This window comes from Nyctereutes procyonoides, unplaced genomic scaffold, assembly GCF_905146905.1.
Source record: "Nyctereutes procyonoides isolate TBG_1078 unplaced genomic scaffold, NYPRO_anot_genome, whole genome shotgun sequence".
Taxonomy (NCBI): Eukaryota; Metazoa; Chordata; class Mammalia; order Carnivora; family Canidae; genus Nyctereutes; species Nyctereutes procyonoides.
In genome coordinates this window covers 208,575-233,071 of record NW_026575155.1, presented here as the reverse complement: position 1 = coordinate 233,071, position 24,497 = coordinate 208,575, and the positions used below count along the sequence as shown (strand labels likewise).

General features: G+C 40.4%; 1 protein-coding gene and 1 non-coding gene across 3 annotated transcripts in view; both read right to left on the bottom strand.

Annotated features, from left to right (window-relative positions):
• The window catches only part of JAM2 (junctional adhesion molecule 2), a 59,959-nt gene extending 51,655 nt beyond the window's left edge, over nucleotides 1-8,304 (bottom strand). Inside the window, exon 1 of one of the 2 annotated variants that reach the window (XM_055313408.1) lies at nucleotides 8,110-8,304. In XM_055313408.1, the coding sequence (XP_055169383.1) occupies nucleotides 8,110-8,176 (67 nt within the window). In that variant the 5' untranslated portion in view covers nucleotides 8,177-8,304. Of the gene's footprint in view, nucleotides 1-7,886; nucleotides 8,054-8,109 lie in introns of those variants that run through there. The other variant, XM_055313409.1, reaches the window with a different exon arrangement.
• A 15,452-nt stretch (nucleotides 8,305-23,756) lies between these two features.
• LOC129502259 (U6 spliceosomal RNA) lies at nucleotides 23,757-23,863 on the bottom strand. Its single transcript, XR_008662912.1, has one exon. It is a non-coding gene; the product is annotated as a U6 spliceosomal RNA (small nuclear RNA).
• Nucleotides 23,864-24,497: the final 634 nt, after the last annotated feature.

The following is a 24,497-nucleotide window of genomic DNA, read 5'->3' as shown; positions in this document are numbered from 1 at the left end:
ACCCCTTTATCCCATTTTTTAATGACATAGCTGACTGCATGTTTAGATTATTGGACAAACAGACTCCTGAGTTATCATTTATTCCACGGTAGGAGCTCAACTTCTGATTAGAATCCATTCCTATTTTAAAGTGCCTGTAGAGCATTTTTTATATATATATATATAAACATTAGCACAATTCTTCCTTTTCAAATTTAGCACTTTCCCAGCAGTTCAACATGTTCCCTTTTTATTTGCGGTCATTACTTCTTCTTTGGTCTCCTTTCAAAATAGCATCAGCTTGCACTTGTCCCTAAGTCTCAGCCGCTGCTGGTGTCGGTCTTCTCTGGGCGTTGGCCCCCTTACCCTCTACTTTGGGCTTTTTTTCCCGCAGTATCCGAGTTGGAATTTTCTCCTTTCTAGATTTGGTCACTGGTTTGGGAGTTTATGTCCTTCTGTTTTGTTATATTCATTTTGTTTCCCTACTTACTTTTGTTGGTTTTAACTAGAAGGTAGCCCCTGCTGCACTTTGGCTTAAGGATTTTAAAGGCCTCTGCAAGATGTTACCATGAGTCCTGTCTGTGAGACAGAGCTCTGGGTTGTGGCTTAATTTACTAGTAAAAATAAAATTTTTGCATGGGGTGCCTGGGTGGCTCAGTTGGTTAAGCTTCTGTCTCTTGGTTTAGCTCAGGGCAAGATCTCATGGGATGTGGGATCAAGCCCCTCCACCCACCCCCAAGCTTTGCACTCAGGAGGGAGTCCGCACGGGGCCTTGGAGAATCTCTCCCTCTGCCCCTTTCCCCACTCACGTGCTCTCTCTCTTTCTCTCTAATATAAATAAGTAAATCTTTAAAAAAAATAAAAACTAAATATATTTCTGCAGGAAGGCACAGAGTATCATATATAATATGATTTGATTTGTTGGAAGGTGCAGAACAATAAGCATAGTAAATTTTTATTTTTAGTGTGTGTGTGTTTTAAGATTTTATTTATTTATTCATGAGAGACACAGAGAGAGGCAGAGACATAGGCAGAGGGAGAAGCAGACTCCCCCCAGGGAGCCCGATGTGGGACTTGATCCCAGGACCCTGGAATCACAACCTGAGCCAACCAGGTGCCCCTGATTTTTAGTTTTAAAGAAACTATACAGGTATGCTCCTATAAGCTGGAACTATATTTCCCCCCCAATTTTTCTGGAACTATATGCAAAAAAACTTAAGAGTGAGTTATCTGTAAGGAGTAGAATAAAAGTCAGAGGAGTTGTTTTTCATTTCTGTACTATTGGAATTTACCCTATACATACCCTGTTTTTAGTTAAATGTATAAGTAAATGCATTCAACAATGATCTACTTTTGTCTCTGATTATGCCCTTGAAGTATTTAACAAGTTTTTACAGTGTGAGCAAAACTAAAACTGAAAACAGCAAGTGACTGCTTTGACAAAAGGAGAATAAGTGAACTGGGAATGCCTAGAATAAAGGAGAAAGACCAGATTAGGCTTTTTCACTCTTTACCAGTTTAAAAACAACTCAGTCCCAAACTCTCCCTGTGAAAAATTTTGGAAACCCAAATGAAACAGAAAATCTAACAAATAAAAACTGACATAATGACATAAGAAAGTGAGAGAAAAAGGCAAAATTCTTCAGTTAAGAACTAAAACTCCCATCTGTTAAGATCACAAGGATTCTTGAGGTGCCTGGGAGGCTCAGTTGGTTAAGCATCTCCTCATGATTTCAACTAAGGTCATGATCTCAGGATCCTGTGTCAGCCTCTACGCTCAGTGGGGAGTCTGGTTGGGGATTCTTACTCTCTCTCCCCCCCCCCAAAAAAAAATAAATAAATCTTAAAAAGAAAAAAAAAAGATCACAAAGATTCTTGCTTAGTACTGTTTGAGCCAAGACAGTGGAGAGCTAAGAGAATAGCTCTTGAAACACTTTCATGGGACTAGGTCCAGTGGTTCTTTGCTTCTCTGTTCGTAAAATGTGGCAAACATTTCCAGCCCCTTCACTGCCTGAAGATTCCAAGAGCAGGAGTCTGTGGTCCTGGTAGCAAGCATTCATTTGAGCATACTCTTTCTTCCTCTTTCTCTCCTTTGGTCCCTCTCTCCTCCTTCTCTCTCCACCTCTATCCCTCTATCTCTCTGCATCTCTCATACATGCACACCCTCACACACTTAGTAATACAGAGGGCCACTCTTTTTCCCCATCAAATCCAATCTAATCACCCGCCTAGGGATAGCCACATGGGAAACAGGTAAAACAATACCAAGGGAAGACAAAACCAGGGGTGGGAAAGAGAATAATACTGAAAGAGGATAAATAGTGGCCCCAAAGTTTCATGTTTAGATGTTGGGAACTGAACAGGAAGCTGGAAATATTTGCAGTGTACACAATTTTTAAAAACTCCTTAAAAACCAAAGCACCATTTTTCTCAAATCCCTGATTAAATTTAACTAACTACATTTCAGATACAAAACAATTTCCTGTGGGTGAATATAAATGTCTAATCATATATGTGCATATACATATTTCAATGAGCCACAGAAAATACTTCCTATTACTTAAGAAGTAGCCTGGACCACTCCAATAGCATCTCACTGGGCTCCCCACTTCAACATCCCACCCACCCATCCTGCCCATTCTCCACACTTCCATCCACTGTGTTCTCTTTGAAAGGCAAATCTAACTGATACTCAGTGTTTAAAAAGCCTTCAATGGCTTCTCCTAGTCTTTAGGATAAATTCAAAATCCTAGATATGACCCACAAGGCCCTCTTTCCACCTGGCGGGGACCTTTCATCCTCCCCTGTCCTCCATGCTCTGGCCATACGGAACTTCTTCCATTCCCTGCTTGCTTTTCCCCAAGTATCTCTGTGCAACACTGTTCCCTCCATATCCGAAATGGTCTCCCCACTCCTTTATTTGTCTAGCATATTCTTTTCATGTAGATAGACAGGTAGCTACAGATATACATGCATGAGTATTCTGTAATAAAACTTTAAAAATATATTTCAAAATAAAATCTTTAAATAATAAAAGTAAATAAAACTGTTTAAACTAGAATAAACTTGTGAAACAGCTCATTATCTGTGTTTGGATAGGACCCTCATAACTGTAGGAAATCCATCATAAATGATTATATGAATATTTAACTCCACCACCCCCAAATGTTATCAACAACAACAGTACAAGTTTTCTAAGTGTGCTAGACATGTGTACACATTTAATTCTCCCTACGTCTCTACAAAGTAAATCTATTATTGGGATTATCACCATTACAGATGGGTAAACTGACACACAGAGACCAAATAGCTCATACCAGATCAGTTAGCTGGTAAGTGCACACAGAACTCAGCAACAGAGTACATGTTCTTTACTGCTACACTCTGTGATCTGAAATACAACTCAAAAAATACAGTTTTCTATCACTATAAATTATAATTTAAAGGTAAAAGTTGTGGTCACTCCATGGGATCTAGAATATTCTTGGCTACAAGGCTGATTACATATTACTGGGCACACCCTAATTTTGGTTGGGGTGATAGTTTCCCAGAGATGTCTACATCCTAACCCCAGGAACCTATAAACACGTTACCTTACATGGTAAATATGAATTAAGGTTGTAAATAGAATTGAAGCTGCTAACCCAGCTAACTTTGGGATGGAAAGATAATCCTGGATTACCTGGGTAGGCCCAATGTAAATATAACAGCCCTTGTAAGTGGAAGAGGGAGGTAGAAAAGAGAGAACAAGATTTATGGCAGCCTGGCACCACTGACTTTGAAGCTGGAGGGACAGGGCCCCGAGCCAATGGCTTCTAGAAGCTGGAAAAACAGCTGGTTTTCCCCTGGAACCTCCAGAAGATAGCTGCCCTTCCCATACTTTGATTCGAGCCAAGTGAGACCTACTTCAGATTTCTGGCCTCTAGAACTTTCAGATAATAAATCTGTGTTGTATTAAATTTGTGGTAATTTGTTTCTGCAGCGATAGGAAAACTCATACAGTTGGATTGTTTTTCTGAGTTCTGGTCATGTGAACAGTAACACCTCCCAAGAAAACAGTACCCAGTGTTTTCTTTCTCTGCTTCTGCCAAAGAAAGACTTGACCTAGATTCTGATTCCCCTTTTCTGTCTTCACCTTCATCTTCCTCAAAGCATCAATGTGGCAACACAGGTATACTGGAGTACTGACTCAGCAGTGTTATGGGATGAAAAGGTTATTTTAAATAATGGCCTATACAGATTTCTTCTGGCTCAACTTCAGTACAGTGGCTCTAGCCTCCAGAGTTCAAAACATCTTCTCTACAGAAACCATGGGTAGAGCAAACATATGTAAATGCACAGAGGCTCCTCTCATTAAACTGCTTTGGTGGAAGGATAATGAATATTTTCAGTCTTAAGGAATTTACTTTTCTCTTTATGCTGATTTTTTGTTTTAGACTTCTTCCCTTTGAAGGCCATTTCTGTTTCACTTTTAAAACCGTTATCAGGTCTACCAGTAAGCCCAACCTGACCTTTATTTTCATCGGATAATTAAGATCATGCCAGGATGGAACTTGTTCTCTGCAGATGATGCTTTGTTCTTAACAATGTTTACAGAGGGCAGAATTTTCCTGGCACTGGTTCCCTGGAGTGCTCTTTTGGGTCAGTTCCACTACTGGGGCAGAACTTTGTGATTTTGCAGAAGATCTGACTTCTCCCTCCTCCACAGTCCTTATCAGTTGATGAAATATTACAGACTCAGGCCAAGAGGCCTGGCTTGGGTTCCAGTCCAGATTTGAAGACCAACTGCTACCAGCCAGGTAGTGTCAAGAACAGCACACTGCTCTCATTAACATTTAACTGCTTGGCTTAAATGTCACCTCAGAGAAATCTGACACCTCACCTCTTTGGCATTAGTTAGGGCGTCATGATTTATATTGCAATTATTGATTCCACCCATCCATTTCTTCCACATACTGCACCTCATTCCCTTCCTATCTGATCAACAGGTATCTATTTACACCTACCATTCATCAGGCACTTTGCTTAGCACTGTACATACAGTGGGGAGCAACTATAAAGAAATTCCTTCCCTCATGGAGTTCCCATTTTAATGGTAAACAAAAATATAGTTTCACTAAACACACAAGTAAATGTCCATATTTCAAAAGGTACACTGAACTCATAGTCCAAATAATGGCGGCAGCAGCGACTACAAAAGTCTTCCAAACTACTAAGAAAGAAATAAGAATATGGACAAATAAAAATAAAAGGAAAGAATGGAATAGGTATGGTATTATATATAATAGGATCAGGACAAAAGGGTGGTACAGTTATATTTGGGATGGATATTAAAAAGAGGAGTCTGTAATTAGAGAATAAGAAATCCACAGTCTTTTTTTTTTGAATTTTGAATGAAGATAGTGGAAAGGGTTAAGTGCTCAGCTAGAAAAAGAGAGAAGTCCAATTATCTATGGAACAAATTCTCAGATCTTCAAATCCCAGTTCCATTCTTTCCAGTCTCCATAAATGATGTTGCTTGAGCCTTGAGGGTCATGAACTGTAAGTTGAAGATATGTTCTGTCTCATGCATTTGCTGAGAACTTAAAAAGAGAATATTCAAGAAAGTCCATAGTACTGTTTTTGGATCTCAACATGAAACCTGAGTAGACAAATCACAAATAGGACTGTGGAGTGAAACTTAGCCCTGAAAAACATTCTTGTTTTTCAATAACACTCTTCAATGACGCCTACACCTTGGTTTCTCCCATCCAAGTACTAACTAGGCCTGACCCTGCTTAGCTTCCAAGAGCAGATAAGACAAGGCTTGTTCAGAGTGCTATGGCGGTAGACGTACATCTTGGTTTCTAACACCATTCTCCAATAAAAGGAACCAGGGCTCTTTGGAGAAATGGCCAACCTAGGCCTGGAGCAGGAAATATACAAGACCAGCCTGAAGCATTCTGTGTTACCAGAAAGTAAGAAGCACTAAAAACAAAAAACAAAACAAAACAAAAAATATATATATAGCAATGGGGGTATGTCAGAGGATACAGAAACCACTAGAACTCCCAGTGGCCAAAGCTGGAAGCATTTCAGTACTAAAATAAATAAAATCACATTGAACTATAAATCCAAAGTATAAAATAAATATTCATAAGCCCATACTGATATAGGATCTAGAGAAAACATTAAAAAAAATCAGTTAAGGGACATTCAATAAAATACTTCATCAGTACTCCTCAAACTTGACAAGGTAATAAAAAACAAGGGAAGTCTGAGGAACTGTGACAGCTAAGAGGAGCCTAAGGAGGCAGGGCTGCTAAATGTAATATAGTATCCTGGATGAGATCCTGAAATAAAAAAGGACATCAGGTAAAAATGAAGGAAATTCGAATAAAATATGGAGTTCTAAATAAAATATTTAGTTCATAATAATAACATACCAATATTTCATTAATTATGACACATGTATCATACATACTAACAAAATATTAATAAAAGGAGAAGGTGGATGTGGTATATATGGGACATATATACCCCCATACTATCTTCACAATATTTCCTCAAATCTACTATCATAGAATAACTAAGTTTATTTGAAAAAAAGAAAAGAAAAGAAAAGAAAACATTCTTGCAATGCCAGACCTTGTGGCATCCCGGGGAACAACACAGAAAAGGTCTATGCACACTCCCAAACTCTTCCCCCTAGGAGTGAGGGTTAGAAGAGACACTGATTAGATTTACCTGAAGTCTGAACGAGAGGTTTTTCTGCCCATTCATCTAAGCCCGTGTTTGCCTCTTGGTTATTTCTTCCCTACACATCCAAACTGCGGGTGTATTGTTTCTATTTTGATCACTGAATAAGAATAGCAGAGTAAAACCATTTTCTCTGTTTTTCATTAGTGACAATTCTAAAGTCAGTCTTTTTTAATTTGAAATTTAGGATCGTCAGCGAAACACCCCACTTTCCCAACAGTTCAGTGACAATTCCTCCAGCCTGTCTCTCTGTTGTCCTTTACCATTACTGCATTTTCCCCCCCTCTGTGTGTTCAACATGATACCAACTTCAAAACTGCAGAATGGTTTTATTGTGAAGCCTCGATTCCTGGTTTGATTTTCTATAGCATAGGTCAGCACATGCCCCTTCACTGGGACAACTTGCACCTTCCTCCCCCATTAAGGTACAAAGCTCACACCACGTTGGGTTCTGCGATACTCTCTTGTGCAGCAAGAGCGTGCGTGAGGAAAAAGTCATTGTATTTTGGTATTAGACGCTCATCCGGCGGCTTATGTTAAATATTGCCTGGGCTTGGATAGCAACAATAATAACCTCTTCTATTAAAAAGAGAGAGAGAGAGAGAGAAGGAAAAACGAAAAACAATAGAAAAGGGGGTCTTCACTGCCTAAGTGCCTAAGATCTAGTTCGATTTCCTTCATTTTCCTAAAAAGTTAACGCGAAGGAAACAAAATAATAGGAAACGTTCCCATGAACGTTTGAACGTTCAGTGAGATTTGAAATCTCATGAGCTCAGAATCTGCGAAAATCCTGTCTGGAACCACCCCGGTGAGATGGGCTTTGGGACGTCCCCCCGCTCCTGGTTCATTCAGCTTCAGCCTCTTTCTAACAATCCCTGGGGGGCACGTCCCCCGGGGACACAGCGTCCCTAACTGGATAGAGACGTGCAGGTGGAGAGGCTACCAGTACTGCGGGCTCCCCCCCCCCCGGCCCCCTGCCCGCCCCACCAGCGCGCCGCCTCCCGTCCTCGAAGCGAGGCAGCCCCAACCGTGCCCCGTCCGCTGGTACTTGGCGGGGGGCCGCCCCCCCCCCCCCCGTGATGCCACCTTGAGGTCTCAGCATCTTAGAGGAGGACCGGTCCTAGTGAGTTGTGCATTCAGTTCGCGTGCCTGCGTCTTTGAAAACTTACCCCAACTTTGAAAGAAGGTCAGACTGTGGCCTCTTTTCATCTTCTCTAACCCGAATGGACACAATACGATAAACCGATGGACCCCGCGCCGCCCCCCACGCCCGCCCGCACCCCGATTCCCGCTCGGGCGCCCGGGCCGCGGGGACAGCGCTCGGCGGGCGCGGGGGCCGCAGGTCGGGGTGCGGCCGGGTGGGGGAGGCGTGGGGGTACCCCAGCAACTTACAGCCCAGCGCGACCACCAGGTAGCGCAGCAGCAGCAGGAGGAGGCGGTGGCGGCTCCTCCTCGCCATCTTCGCGGGGTCCGAGCTGGAGGCTCCTCGGAGGCGGGGAGGCCGGGCGGGGGCCCCTGAACTTCTGGGGGCGGGAGCGGAGGAGAGACGCGGGAGGGGGGTCGGTGCCCGGCCGGGGGGGGGCAGCCTGGGGGCAGGTGTGGCCTGCCCGAGGGCTGGGAAGGGGGAGCGCGGGGGTCTGGGCTGTTCCCTCCTGGGGGGCGGGCTGGGGCGGGCTGGGACGGGGTGGGGCGGGGTGGGGGGGAGGGCGGAGGATGCAGGCGAGGTGTGGGCTGGGTCCTAATGAGGGCGCCGGAGGAGGCGAGCGGCGGAAGGGAAGCCCCGGGGGCGCCCCCGCCCCTGCGCCGCGGGCCCCGAGCGGCTTTGTGTCTGGCGGGGCGCGGGGCTGCCAGCTGTCCCCGGGGCGAGGAGCCCGGGCGCGCGGGCTGCGGGGGCCGCGGGGGGGCAGCTCCGCCCGCCTCGCTCCAACTCCTCTCCTCCTTCCCCCTGGCACAAAACTTTCTGGGTTTTCAGCCTAGGGGGGTGGAGATTTTTGGAAAATTTCTGGCCAACTGGCGAAGCTGCGGGGGGAGGCGCTGGGGGGGGGGAGATGGGGTTCGCCGGCTCCGCCTTGGGCGCGGGAGGGAAGAAGAGAAAGCCATGGAGACTCGCGCCGGAGGGCAGGGCTCGGATTCCGGCCGCAGCCTGGGCCCCTCCTCTGCGCGAGCTCTTTGCTGCTCCGAGAGTCAAGGTGCGTTTTGCTGCTCTTTGCTTTTCGCGTGTCCGAGTTGGAAGTTCATCCAGCGGCGTGAAATATTTATCACGTCTCTTTCCAGTTACATAACTGCTGCCTGTGGAGTTCTCCACGTGTTAAAACTCCACAGCTGCCCTTTGTCAGGTTTATTTTTGGTCTGCTGTGCTTTTAAAAGGGAAACCCATTATGAATGCTCCGTTGCCTGCTTTAAAAGTGACCCACACTTCGACTTGCACACACTCCAAGGGCTAAACAGGCAATTTTTGTTATTTGCTCCTAGGCACCGAAAATGTCTGGTGCATTCAAGAATAGTGACAGGTCCGGGAAAAGACCATTCCCAAGAGAAGAAATTGCTATGCATCAGGCTTCTTTTTAAATTATTATTATTATTTTTTAAAAGGCAGACTAATGGATAAAGGACTGAATAGAAGACAGTTGATTTAGGGGGGAGCACATGAAGAATTCAGCTCACTGGACAAAGGCGACCAGAGTTGAGATATGCAGAGCTGTGAGGAAGGAATGAGACATCCCTGCTGTTTCCTTGGTGACAGTGATGGAAGCTTGATGCCCAAGGCAGGGAGGGGCCGAGGACCCGGGAAGTCAAAATGGCCAAAACGTTAGAGCCATACTCCAGTCAAGCAAGGAGAAGGGACACACAAATTTAAACAATTTTCTGGGCAGGAACCAGGAAAATGGAATGCTTTACGAGAGAAGTTGTTGGCGTTCTCTTTTCTCATTCTTGCCGCTATATATCTCTTTTGCTCCTCCCTAAAGATACACACATTAAAAAGGGGGTAATTTTTTATTATTATTCCGTGACATCGTATGTGAATAATTGGTTCACTCCATCATTTGTCATCCAGTTAAAGCATTTGTCAAATAGCTACATTGTGCTGGATGCTGGTGTACAATGTTGAACAAGATTGAGTCTTTGCTGGTAATGACCTCCTAGTCTTGAGAGAGAGAAAGAGAGAGAGTCCCATCTGGAAAGACCTCTAATACCACATGATAAGTGTTGTGGGAGAACAGGAAAAAGTAACAGCAGTTTTTATTGAGTGCTTTCTCAGTGGTGGAGTCTGGATAGTGCTAATCTAATCCCCCAAGAACTCTGTAAGGGAGAGAAATATTATTCTCACTTTGCAGATGAGAAAACGGGGCTGAGAGATTCTAATGGCCTGTTCAAGGTCAAGGATAAGGGGATGTTCCTCTGTTGGAGGGTGTGCTTCATTAGGCATGGAAAGTTACAGATTTTGGAAGGCACAAGATGAGCAAAGGACATTCTACACAGAGGGAAGAGCAGGATCAAAAGCTGGGAGATCTAAAAATTATGGCTAATGTACCTAAAGGTAGAGCAATGTTCTACAGTGCCAGCTTATATGTAGGATTGGTACAGAGGAGGTGGCAAGACCTGAAAAGGGGATTCGATTATGAGGGTCATTCAGTGCCATACTACAGACTCTAGACCTTATTCTGGAGTTAACTTCTGAAAACTCCAGGGTAGGTTAAAAAAAAAAAAAGAAGATGAAGAAAAAGAAAATCCATGTTTTAGAATTGTGCTGTGAAATATGGTAGCCTCTAGATCCATGTGGCTATGTAGATTTGAATTCAGTTAAATTTAAAATTCAGTTCTCTAGTCACACTAGCCATATTTGATGTTCTCAATAGCAGCATAGAAAAAAATCAAAATTATGGAGGCAGCAAAAAATTCAGTGGTTTCCAGGAATTAGGGGAAACAGAGGGATGTATAGGTGGAATAGAGAATTTTTAGGATAGTGAAACTACTCTAATATTATACTACAGTAGTGAATACATGTCAATATATATTTGTCCAAACCCATAGGGTATACAACATCGGGAGTGAGCTATAATGTAAACTGCAGACTCTGGGTGATTATGATGTGTCGATGTAGGTTTACAAATTTAACAAACATACCATTCTGATAATGGGGGAGGATGTATGGGAAGTCTCTAACCTTCTGCTTCATTTTGCTGTGAACCTAAAACTGCTCTAAAAAAAAAAAAAGCAAAATGCAGTTACAAAATTAAAACAAAAGAAGACCTAGAGAAAGAACACAGACAGGAGCAGTCCGAAAGTGTGAGAGAAATGGAAGAGAAAGAGGAGCAAAGGTGGAGGTGTCTCCAGCATCACCTGCCAAAAAGGGGATGGAGAATTTCTCAGGCAGTTAGCAACTATAAGGGCATTGACCACTTGGACAATAGAGAAAGCAAGCCTCCAAAAAACTTGTAGAAAAAAACTTTAGAGACATGTGTTCTGTACTTAATGAGGTATAAAACTAGTACATTAAGATAAACACAAATAATGAAATGCTTACAAACACCAGCCTGATGATGAAAGGAATAGCGATAGTTAATACTACTTCATTGGCAAGTGGTTGGGAGTTGGTTTCGTGTTTGTTCTGCTAGTAGGAATCCCTGCCCCAGGCAGCATGGGGCAGCTTGTAGGGAGGAGTAGAGAGGAAATAAAGGGAGTGCCTCCAACTGGCTTCTACTCTCTGTGATCATATTGGGCTCCCTCTCTTTCCATATGTTGCAATCATTCTGCCACTATAAACAGTTTTGTCAGGTCAACATAAATGGGGATTTGGTACTTTAGGACATCGTACCATTTTTAAAATTCTTTCCATCCACTCCAATTCTGAATTCAAGGTAATGTTGAGGAGGTGTCAAGGCACATTTCCTAAAACAAGCAATGGAGAGAAGGGCTGGGTTTAAATTGAGGGACTTCTCACAACACCTCAGATTTGGTATTTCTGTGTTGGATGGGTTATTTTTTTCATGGGTGTGGAGAAGGTGCTGGAAAGTGTGCCTACACTCTGCAATTTAGAGAAAAGAAAAAAAAAGTCTTTCATTTCCAGAACCACATAAATTCCCAAGTGTCTCTCCCAGAAATGTTAAGCTATGGATAGAATTTAAGGTCTTTCACTAATGGGATCCTCATTACTTCTCCCTCATTATTATCTCCTCAGATAATTTTCTGGAATAATCCTCATTTCAACATTTCATTCTGATAACACCCACAAGCATACTCATGGCTTGTGCTCAAACCACATCCCTCTCCAGCCAAATAAACCTATTCAGAGAAACTCACAGTGTCTCCAGCATATAGCCTTCATTACTCTCCCAAAGTGACATCTTCCTTCAGTTATGTTATAACAAAACTTTCTTCCAAGAAAAACAAAAACAAAACAAATGAACAACAACAAAAAAAAAACCCTCCATTAGACCTGGTTCTAATTACTACAAGCAGGAATATCTTTCTTTCACATTCTTTGCTCTCAAATGACTTAACAACCCTACAGAGGTCCTATGTGCCAAATAAGTGAAGTTCATCAGCAATCAGTAAATTATTAATACTCTCTTTTTTAAAAGCACATTTATTATCAACTCAATGGTTGGCTTCTTTGTTGAGTGATAATTAGCAATTTCATAAAGAATTAGATAATGTAAAAATGATTTTTTGTACATGAAATTTACATGGGGAAGAGCTAGCTAGCATCTAACCAACATTTGCTAGAGTCAACAAAGAATGGACAGGCACAAGTTAGTCTATAACCATGGAATTGTGACAACTTGAGAACTTAGAGATACTTCACAACTGCATTCCCTCCTCCATTCTCCTTTTTCTTGTGTCACAGTTAAAGATGATAGATAATGAGGGCTCCTGGGAGGCTCAGTGAGTTAAGCATCTGACTTTGGCTCAGGTCATGATTTTAGGATCCTGGCATTGAGCCACATATCAGGCTCCCCACACAGCAAAGAGTCTGCTTCCCCTACTCCCTCTGCCCCTCCCCCTGCTCTCTCTCTCTCTCTCTCTCTCTCTCTCTCTCTCTCTCAAATAATAATCTTTAAAAAAAGGATGATAGATAATGAGACCCAAAGGGTGAAATGACTTACTCAAGATCACATGGCAAGAAGAAACAACCAAGCCTGGGGTGAACACTCATGACCTTTTTTGATGCAGCCCCCAAAACAGCATGGATCTTTCTGCATTGGCTTGGAACAGGTTTGCGTTTCTGCATACAACTTGACCCAAGTCATTACCTGATTTCTCCCCATGAACTCCTTGCCTGGAACGACTACACTTCATATGTGTCCTTAATTGAAGAGTGAGTGGGGAAGGTAAGAAGTCTCCATTGAGTTACAGGGAGCTCTGCCATCTAATTCAACATATTGGATCTGGGGCAATAGAGCCCAGATGAGAGGATACTGAAAGAATTTGGGCAAGGTTCAGTGATTCTTCCTTTGGTCTCTGCTCTCCAGTATCCTAAAGATAGTGATAATGTATTAATTGTTAACATTTATTAAGCACTACTTATGTCTGACATTGTGCAAAGCACTTCATAAATGTTATCTAATAAGCAACTTTGTGAAGTGGTGCCATTATTATCTTAGAGAGGAGAAGAAAGGTTTAAAAAAAATTAAGTCCCTGACTCAGGACTAGGCAACTAGGAAATCACTGAGTCAGATTTGTTGGACTTCCCAGGTTTGTTGGACTTCCAAGACTCATGTTCTTAACTGCTAAGGTATCTGAAAAGATGGACTCCAATGGAATGCATTTCTCTCTTCCCCTAGGATGAAGAAAAAGATATTCAGGGTACTCTGGGTGACCAGCTGGGTATGAGGCAGCCTGAACATATGGAAAGCATGCTGTTGGAAGTGTGGCTGGCTATGATAGGGTATTTTCCTTCTCTGGTTCTTGAAGGAGACCTAGAGACTTAGCAATCTGCCCACATTCATACAGGTAGTGACCCCAAACCATCATCTTCAAAGGCCCTGCTATTCCCCGTTCCTTGCTTTGGTTTTCTTGCAAGTTCTAACGACTTCTTGGTGGACAGATCTCTAGCTTAGATCACTCAAACTCCAAATCAGTTTTCCCTGATTTTAGAACATCTGTACATAGACTTAATTTTAAAATTAAGTCTAAAATTGAGTTGATTTTATCACTTCTTCACCCTACTTCATTTTTTTCTCCACTTTTTTTTTAACCTTCCTCCTTCTCTTCCCACATTTTTGTCTTCCATTACCTAATATGAAATCCTATTAGAGGCCAACCACTGTGCTAAGGTTTTGGGGACACAGTGGAGCTCATTGACAGACAGTGTCTCACCTCTGGAGATGTAGGTAGAAGCGGTAGACCTCAATCAGGCAAAGCAAGCTGGCATGCTAGGGGAGCTATCAATAAGGCTTTGCCTGGTTGGGAGGTAAGGGAAGGATTCTCTGATGGAATGACACTTAGCCTAAAATTTGAAGGAGGTAGGAGGAGACAGGTGTAAAGTACAGCCTATGATGAGGAAGCGTCATATGTGAAGGCCTTGTGACAAGTGCTAGAGAATGAGAGTTGGCAGGTAAGGCTATGGCACCAAGGTTGTGAGGGAGAATTATGGAGATCATGGAATGCTCACTGCTTAAATCCTTCAGTGGCTTCTAGCAGCTTTCAGGATAAAAGCAGATTGACCAACATGGCTTCCTTCCCTTTTTGTTACCATGCTCCCACAGGGCCTTTGCATACACTGCTCCCTCTTTGCACTTGTATCTTCATTCTTTTCTCCCCTACTTTTGGTGTTATCTAGCATCTATTAAAAATTTTCCAAGTAGTAGGCCATTGTGCTAAGCTCTTTTCATTTTGGCTATTTTAGCTCTCATAATAATCATGTTAAATAAGGAAAGCTATTATGTCTGTTTTATAGGTGAGGTCATTGGGACAGAGACATTGAGCTACAGGCCAGAACCACAAAAGCCTGTGGGTGGTAGAGTAAGGTTTAGAATAGCACCTGGCTCACTCTAGACTCAATGTGCTTATTACCCATTTATGTGCACAGCTTCCATATACCTCTGTCTCCTCTGATCAAGGCCTATTCATCCTTCTGTCTCTGCTAAATTGCAATTTCCCTAGGAAACTTCCCTGCCCTTCCTGATTGGATCAAATCCTACTATTGCAAGCTCTCACCCCCCCCCTTCTTTTCTGGCATCACAGCTGGGACTTTAAACTCAATTGGTCCCAATCGGTCACCAGTAATAGACTGTGGACCCCATGAAGGCAGAGTTCATCTGATTTTCATCTCATAGTCTCTTTTCTTTTTTTTTTAATTTTTAAAAGATTTTATTTATTTATTCATGAGAGACAGAGAGAGAGGCAGAGACACAGGCACAGGTTGAAGCAGGCTCCATGCAGGAAGCCCGACGTGGGACTCGATCCCCAGTCTCCAGGATCAGGCCCTGGACCGAAGGTGGCGCTTAACCACTGAGCCACCCGGGCTGCCCTCATAGTCTCTTTTCTTAACAAAGTGTCAGTGATTCAATGCCTAATAAATATTTAGCAACTAGATGAATATATAGATCCATATATCTCTGACAAGAATGTGATTGGACTGTAAGTTGTTTTTGTTTTGTTTTTTTAACTAATAACTTGGTCTCTTTAAGCTGCCACAACAAAGCACCATATACTAGGTGGCTTATAAACAATAGAAATGTATTTCTTACAGTCTGGAGGCCAGAACTCTTAAAATCAGGGTGCCAGCATGATCAGGTTTTATCAAGGGTCCTCCTCTGGGTTGCAGACAGCCATCATTTTATTGTATCCTCACATGATAGAATGAGAGCTGGCTGCTTCTCTGGACTCTTTTTATAAGGACACTAATCCCATTTATGAAGGTTCCACCCTTATGACCTCATTCCCTCTCAAAGGACCCAGCTTCAAAATACTGTCACATTGGGATAACCATTTCAACCTATGAGTTTTGAGGGGAAACAACCCATTTAGTCCATAGCACCTAACAATGTCTTTGTGAAGGCAAGAGTACTTTTAAGCTTCAATATCTCTATATGCCAATTTCATTGCTAAGCACCGTATTTCCGTCATCTCTTTTGATTGAACACTAGAGGAAATGAGGGTAGGAGCGAGGTCCAAAAAATTGCCCCAGGACACCCAATTGGTCAATGGCAGAACAAGACATGGTTCTGGTCTGACCCTTCTTATTACCTCCATATCTTTCCAGATCAATCGATCTGCTGCAGCATGGGTCCTTAGCATTTACGGTACCTTAGCATTTACTGCAGGGATATAATCATTATTTAACAGATTCATGTTTTATTTACTTTGAGGTTGTCTTGCTTTTTTAACATACATTGTGATGCACATTCTTATACACTTGGGCTTTTGTCTAATTATTTCCTCAAGGTAATCGGTGGGCAAAACATTGGCAAGCTTTAGATTCGTGGCCAGATTGACATTGGCAATATTGAATTTTTAGTAGTAGAGTCTCTTATCTGCCTATTTGCCAAGAGAGTATTTCTGCCATTGTGCCAACAAAGAAAAGCATGACTTAAAAAGTATGCTTTGCGTTTTGGTTAATTTTTCTTGAATTACAAAAACAAAAAGATAGTAAGCCTTTTTCTTTGGGCCTAGCCCTCAAGGCACTCTATTGAAGTATGGAATTTAGTATGTACTCCAACATAAGGCAGATAAATAGAAGTCTGTGTAGCAAAACAGGCTGTTTATTATTTATTTGGTGTTTATATCCCTAAAGAATTTTTCTTTAATATACTTGTAAAAACTTTTAATGTTTTGCATAATCAAATTCTTAATGCTGATGGAATTCCATACTTAAAAGAACTTTTCTTACCAGCATCTCAGCTGTGTTCTTTCATCTTTAAGATCTTTGGGCAGGGGTGTTGGAGAACACAAATGAACTTGATCTACCTTGCTCTGGCAAAAACCGGATGGGATGGACAAGGAACAGAATGATGCCTTTTCACTCCCAAAGATTTAGGAATTCCGCTGTGTTCTTGGATCTGTCTCCTTTAGGCCAGGTGGAGAGCTTTAGTCTTTCCAGAATGCTCTTTTTGGCTCCAAGGAAAAGTAACTCAAATTCGCATTTAGTTTCACCACAGATAACACTGTAAGTGACAACATTCTGTCCATTGCACAAGCCAAGATTTACGTTTTTTTTTGGAAAAGTCAAAGGAGGGCATATTTTCTCACATGATATCCTTTAAAACCCTATCCTCTCACTGAATTTTTAAGGCTTGCCTTGTGTCTTTTAGATGTAAATACTCCTAGGAATTAGAACACTTTTCAAAAATATTTTTTTTCCTGGAAGCGTAATATTATGAAGAAAGGCAGGCTGTTGATTCTCTGAAGTGCTAGGAATCATCCCAGGCACAGAAGTTCAAATGCTTGTCTGCTGGCTTGGAGCCAGTGAACACAATGGTAGGGAACACTGGAGACTGAAAATGCCCCGTGGGGATGGATGCTGTTTAACAAGCAGGATGCCCGGGTTAGAGCCCTGGTGGAAGCGGCCATCCTTGTTATTCCTTCCTAGGATAGAGATGAAACATCCTGGAGTACTGAAAATCAAAAGTGAGGATATACTGGCCATTCCAGAAGCAACATTTCTTTTTCCTAGATACTCTCTTAGATAAGCTACCTAATACCTCCAGAACTTCAGTTCCTCATATATAGATGATGGGACTAAGGTATATGATTTTAAAGGCACTTTCATCTATAAAACCATATGACTCTTATGTTTCAGTCTTTCATTTTAAAAATGAAGAATTAACCGGTCTTCTAAAAATAATACCATATATCGCTGCTGGGAAAATGTCAATATAGCAAGCAACTTCCACTCAACTACTCCAAAATTTTTCTTTCTCTTCCTACCCCTAGCCATGACACATACATGCACGCACATGCACCCTCGCACAAACACACATGTCTCTTATTAACTGCTTATACTTCAATTTATCATAGTAAATCAAGTGTTAGAAAGGGATATTGGGAGATAGAAGAGAGAGATACCTTTTGGGTGACATTTGAATTGGGGTTTATAACATGCTCTGTGTCTTCTCTCTTCTGATCTTCATCTTATCTCTTTTCTATACTCCCTTCTTTCTCTGCATTTAAAAGCTCCAACATGTTAGCCGAGATTCTCAATTAAGAAAAAGCTGCTGGTATTTAGGCAAATCTTCCACAGCATTTTTCAATGAGGAGAGCTTTGGCTTTTGGCCTAACTTGACCACAGTCTTCGTCAATAGTGTAGAATTAAAAAAGAACTTTGCTTTTTGCTGTCAAGGCTCTTCTGGAAACATCACAAAATAAAGTCTCAGCTGGTACTTGGACCAATTCTAACAGGTCCAGGGTTTGGGGTTTGTTTTTTTTTTTTTTTTTCCTCATCTCCTGCTGGTTGGGGAAAAAGTGATGGGAATAACAATGAAAGCTTTGTGGTAGTGGAAATATCTCTGGTTTTAACCTCAAAAGTCTTAGTTAAGTAAAACCTGTGTTTTATGTAAAAATAGTCTTATTAAAAAAAAACCTTGAAAAATAAGGATGAAGTGTCATCTATCTGTAATTCATATTAAAATGCTTCAGAAAAATGTAAAAGCAGTTAAATGCAGTAGATTGTTAATGTAGGTAGCAAGTATATGGCATTTATTATACTATGTCTTTTCTGTATAGCTGTGAATTTTCACATTTATTTCATATACATTTTGAAACTTCATTTTTATACCCTCAAAAATTAATTAAAAATTAAGTCTATTTTTATAAATAAGGAACCAAAATGCATTGCATTAATTCAGTATCATCTCTCCTCCATGCTGACTTGCTGGCTCTTCAAAAATGGTAAAGTAGGTAAAATCTCTTTGCCTTATTACTGGCTCCACCTATTCAGTTGATCCAAGAGAAATTATCACTGTCAAAACAAGCTTAAATTTATGGAGGCCTTGACTGGAATTTGGAAGGCTAATTCATTTGTGAGAAAAAGAGAAACTTCTCTTTATTTTTATTTATCTTGTTCTCTCCAACGAATTGTAACACATCTCTTTTTTGGGAGAGAAAGAAAAAACAGGGAGCAGAGGCAGGGCAGCAAGATGAGGCCTCATGGGGATTTTTTTCACTGCTTAGAGTAAATAAAAATAACATTTCTCAAACAAACAAAGCACACCCAATTCTACATTTAAAAAATAATATTGATGACCAAAGAAACAGTGTATGAGTCAGAACCTGAGAGGAAGGCGTGGGTTACTTAAAAACTAGTTTTAGGGCTATACATCTTTTTTTCCATTCACACATTATCTTAATGTTTCCCAACAGTAGAGGATTATACTGTAAACCAGTGCTTCTCAGGCTAATGGGCATCTGACTTAACAGAGGATTGTGTAAAAATGCAGATTCTGATGGAGTAGGTCTGAGGTGGGGCTGACAGTCTGCATTTCTAACAAACTACCAGGTGATGGTGATGCTGCAGATCTGTGGACCACACTGAATTAGCTAATAGTCATATGTTTTTTGAATGTATTTCTGCCACCAAAATAACAAGTGGCAGGAGGAAGGTAGCTCATCCTACTTTTTCTTACCATATAAAATTTGAATACTAGAATAGGCCATGAATTCTCAATGGATGTAATATTGCCCCCAAGGGGAAGAAAATTATTTTACTGAAGGTAAAAAGCTTAAACAGATATATACTACAGTTGACCCTTGAACAGCAGGGGTTTGAACTGCGTGGGTCTACTTATACATGGATTTTTTTCTGATAAATATAGTACTGTAAATGTATTTTCTATTCCTTATGGGTTTTTAAAAAAGATTTTATTTATTTATTCATGAAAGACACAGAGAGAGAAAGAGGCAGAGACATAGGCAGAGGGAGAAGCAGGCTCCATGCAAGAAGCCCTTCGTGGGACTCGATCTGGAACTCCAGGATCATGCCCTGGGCCAAAGACAGGTGCTAAACCACTGAGCCACCCAGGCAACCCCCTTTTATGGTTTTCTTAATAACATTTTCTTTTCTCTAGCTTCCTTCATTGTAAGAATATATAATACATGTAACATACAACATCTGTGTTAATATACTGTTTATGTTCTCCATAAGGCTTCTGGTCAAAAGTAGGCTTTAAAGAGTTAAGTTTTTGAAGAATCAAAAGTTATATGCAGGTCTTTGACTATGTGAGGGGTTCAAAGGTCAACTATATATCAGTGATATTAAAATGTCATGGGGGCGGTGTCTGGCTGGCTCAGTTGGTAGAGCATGCCACTCTTGATCTCAGGGTTGTGAGTTTAGGTTCCACACTGGGTATGGAGATTCCGTAAGTGAAAATGTCAGGAGAGGCCACAGGAAAAATGTGTAAGAAAGCTATTTGGGGAAGGTATAAAACCACTGCTCTAAACTATTATAAAGTCTCATGAAACTGGCACAAGTAAAAATCAACCAGACTGCCTGTTTATAAATACTCAGTTACCAACATTTGGGATACCTGTTATATGTTACTACCTGGATTCTCAAATTCTCATTGACAGTAATGATGGAAATTTTTTATTGTAGAAGATGTTGGGTTGAATTTTCCAGCTTATCAAGCATCTAAATATTGTGGGTTGCAAAGGAAGGAGACGAGAATAAAATAAATATGTTATGATTACCAGAGATGATTCATGCCAACAGGAACATTAACCTGAGTTGAATAAAAAACAATCAGATTACAAATAAATGAAAGATTTAAAACTGGAATTGCAAATACACTCCCTTTTCCTGATGTTTTCAATGCTCACTACCTTCTAAATGCATTTCTGAATACTCCTATTTTATGTGTAATTATTTTTCTAAAAATGAGGTAATGAGTCTTCTTAGCTACATACTTGATGCAGAAAATGTGTCCTAATTAAAAACACATAATTCCACTTAACTATGGATGTACACCAAACTACCTTCCATGCCCAGGTGGCTGCATGGACCCTTCTGCTAAGTTAGGGAGCCTAGCGAAGACAACTGTTGTTATCTCCATGTGAAATAAAATGCAAAATCATCCAAATCTGGGCCAGAACCAGTCCCATGAGGGTCAGAGTGTGAAGGCCACTCCCAATAACAAATACTGACCTCATTGAGTGTACTCATTAGTATGCTGAATGCCAATGCTTTAAGTGTCCCCAAGTGCTGCAAGGTATTATAATTATTCTAATTTTTCATGATTAATTAGAAGCATGAGGTGCAAAGAAACTAATACAAGTCAAGCGCTAAGAAGTGAACATCAGGGATTTGAACAAAGGCAGCTTAGCTCTGGAGCTGTGCCAACTCATTGGCAGTTCATGCTGGTTGTATCCAACTAATTTGGGGTGGCTTTAGATGGTCAGGACCCAGCTGGCTTCCTCTCCAGGGCATGTCAAGGTTGATTGGAAGAGGCAGGCAAGTGTCATGACCAAGGGACTAGGAATAAAGTATCCTGTCAAAAGGCCAACCAGATTAGTCAAGAATTTTTTTTTCTTAAAAAACAGCTTTATGAAGATATGTCAAATGCTATACAATTCACCCACTTAAAGTGTAAATTCAATGTTATTCAGTATATTTGCAGAGATGTGAAACCATCATCATGTTTTTTTAAAAAACAGGATTTATTTATTTATTTTAGGAAGAAGGGGGTAGGGCAGGGAGAAAGAATCCTGAAGCTGACTCCCCACTGAGCACAGAGTCCACAAAGGCTCATTCCTTCCATGACCTGAGCCGAAATCAAAAGTTGGCCACTCAACTGACTGAACCACCCAGGAGCCCCAACCATCACCATATCTCATTTTAGAACATCTTAGTCTCTCCTAAGAGAAACCTAGGACACATTAGCATGCACCCCCCACTCCCAACCTCCTTCCCCCAGTCCTAATCAACCACTAACCACCTTCTGCCTGTAAATAGTTTCCTATTTTGAAACACTTAATATAAATTGAACTCTACACTGTGTGATCTTTTGTGATGGGCTTCTTTCATTTAGCACAATGTTTTCTGGACTCAACCATGTTGTATTATGTATCAGTATTTTATTCCTTTTCACTGATGAATAATATTTTGTTGTATGGATTCACTACATTTTATTTTTCATCCATTAGTTGATGGACATTTGGGTTGTTTCCACCTTTTGGCTGTTATGACGGATGCTGCTATGAATATTCAGGTACAACTTTTTGTGTGGATGTATGTTTTCATTTCTCTTGGTGAATGTCTAAGAATTGAAGTGCTAGGTTGCATGATAACTGTCCGTTTAACATTTTGAGGCACCGCCAGACTGTTTTTCAAAGCCCCTGGACCACTTTACATTCTTATTAGCGTGTGTGAGAGTTCCAGGGTCTCCGGATCCTCCTCAGCACTTGTTAATGACTGCTTTTTTTATTATTATTATTATAGCCAACCTACTGGGTGTGAAGTAATACCTCATTTGGTTTAGACGTTAATGATGTTGAGCATCTTCTTGCTTTTCATGCCTGCTGGCTATTTTGTATATCTTCTTTGATAAATGTCTATTCAAATGCTTTGCTAACTTTTAGTTTAGATTAGTTGTCTCTTTTTTGTTATTGAGTTGTGTTTTTCATATATTCTGGACACAAGTTTCTTGTCAGATATATGATTTACAAAGTTTTTTCCCAGTCTATGGAAATCTGTTTACTTTCTTGATATGTGCACAAAGTTTGATGTAGTACAATTTCTTTTTTTCTTTTTTTACTTATTTTTTTAAAGCTAAGAAACCGCTGCTTAACTCAAGGTCAGAATGATTTACTCTTATATTTTTCTTCTTACAGTTTTGTAGTTTTAGCTCTTTCATTTGCGTTGGTAATTCCTTTTCACTTAACTTTTTGTATATGTTGTGAGGTAGTCATATAACTTTTCTGTATGTTGTCTGGTTTGAGAGGTATATCTTGGTAAATAAATCCCATTCTTTGCATGTGGATATCCAGTTGTGCCAACATCATTAATTGAAAATATTATTCTTTCCCTTTGATGATTTGGTATATTTGTCAAAGATTGATTGCCCATGTATGTAAAGGTTTATTTTTGGACTCTCAATTTTTCTACCACTCTATATGTCCATCTCTAAGTCAGTGCCACATTGTCTTTTTTTTTTTTTAAAGATTTTATTTAGGGCATCTGGGTGGCTCAGTCAGTTAAGCATCTGCCTTCAGCTCAGGTTATGATCCCAGAGTCCTGGGATCAAGCCCCACGTCTGGCTCCCTGCTCAGTGGGCAGTCTACTTCTCCCTCCGCCCTTTCCCTGCTCATGCTCTCTCTTTCTCTCAAATAAATAAGTAAAATCATTTAGCCAAAGGCAGATGCTTAACTGACTGAGCTACGCAGGCACCCCTCAGTGCCATATTGTCTCAATTACCATAGATTTGTAGTTAGTTTTGAAATCAGGGAGTCTTCTAACGTTATTCTTCTTTTTCAAAATTGTTTTGTTATTCTGGGTTCTTTGCAATTCTCTATGAATTTTAGAATCAGCTTGTCAATTCCTTCAAAAGCCAGCTGGGATTTTGATAGGGATTATATTGTATCTACAAGTCAATTTGGGGTGTATTACCATCTCGACAATATCAAGTCTTTTGATTCATGAAGATAGGATATCATCTCATTTTTTTGAGCTCTTTAGTTTCAGTGATGTTTTAGTTTTCAGTGTGCAAGTTTTACACTTCTTTTACTAAATTTACACTAATTTATTCTTTTTGATGCTATTGTAAATGGAATTGTTTTCTTAATTTTATTTTCAGAATTTTCAGTGCTAGTCTAAGAAATATTGATTTTTTAATGTTTATCTTGCATCCTGTAACCTTCCTGTACTCTTATTAGTTCTAATTTTTTTAGTGGATTCCTTAGGATTTTCTATGTACAATATGGTGTCATCCACAAATAGAGATAGTTTTGCTTCTTTTCCTTTCTTTTTCTTTCTTTCTCTCTCCCTTCCTTCCTTCCTTCCTTCCTTCCTTCCTTCCTTTCTTTCTTTCTTTCTTTCTTTCTTTCTTTCTTTCTTTCTTTCTTTCTTCTTATTTTTCAATCCAGATACTTTCTCTTCCTTCTTTCTTTCGGTGGAATGTTTTGTGAATTTACATCTCATCCTTGTGCAGGGGCCATGCTAATCTTCTTTGTATTGTTCCAATTTTAGTATATGTGCTGCTGAAGTGAGCACTTTTTATTTCTTTTCCTTGCCTAATTGTCTTGAATATGACCTCCAGTACAACGTTAAACAAAAGTGAAAGAGTGGACATTCTTTTCTTTCTTGTTTCTGATTTAAGAGAAAGTATTTAGTCTTTCTCCATCATGTATGATGTTAGCTGTGGAGAGTTTATTAAATTCCCTTCTATTCCTAGTTTGTTGGGTGTTTTTATCAAGAAAAGATGCTGGATTTTATCAAATACCTTTCCTGTATCTGTTGAGATTATCATGTGTTTTTTTTTGTTATTTATTCTGTATATAGTTTTTACATTGATTGATATTCATATGTTATACCACCCTTGGATTTCTGAGATAAATCCCATTTGGTCCTGGTATGTAATCTTTCTATATGTTGCTGGGTTTAGTTTGCTAGTATTTTGCTGAAGATTTTTTGCATCTATATTCATACGGGATTTTGGTCTATAGTTTGTTTTTTTTTTCTTGTGATATATTTTTTTCTAGTCTTGGTACCAGAATAATTCTGGCCTCATAAAATGAATTTAAAAGTGTTCCTGCCACTCCTGTATTTTGTAAGAGTTTGCAACGAATTAGGATTAATTTCCTTCAAATATTCAGTAGATTTCACCAGTAAAGTCATGTGAACTTTG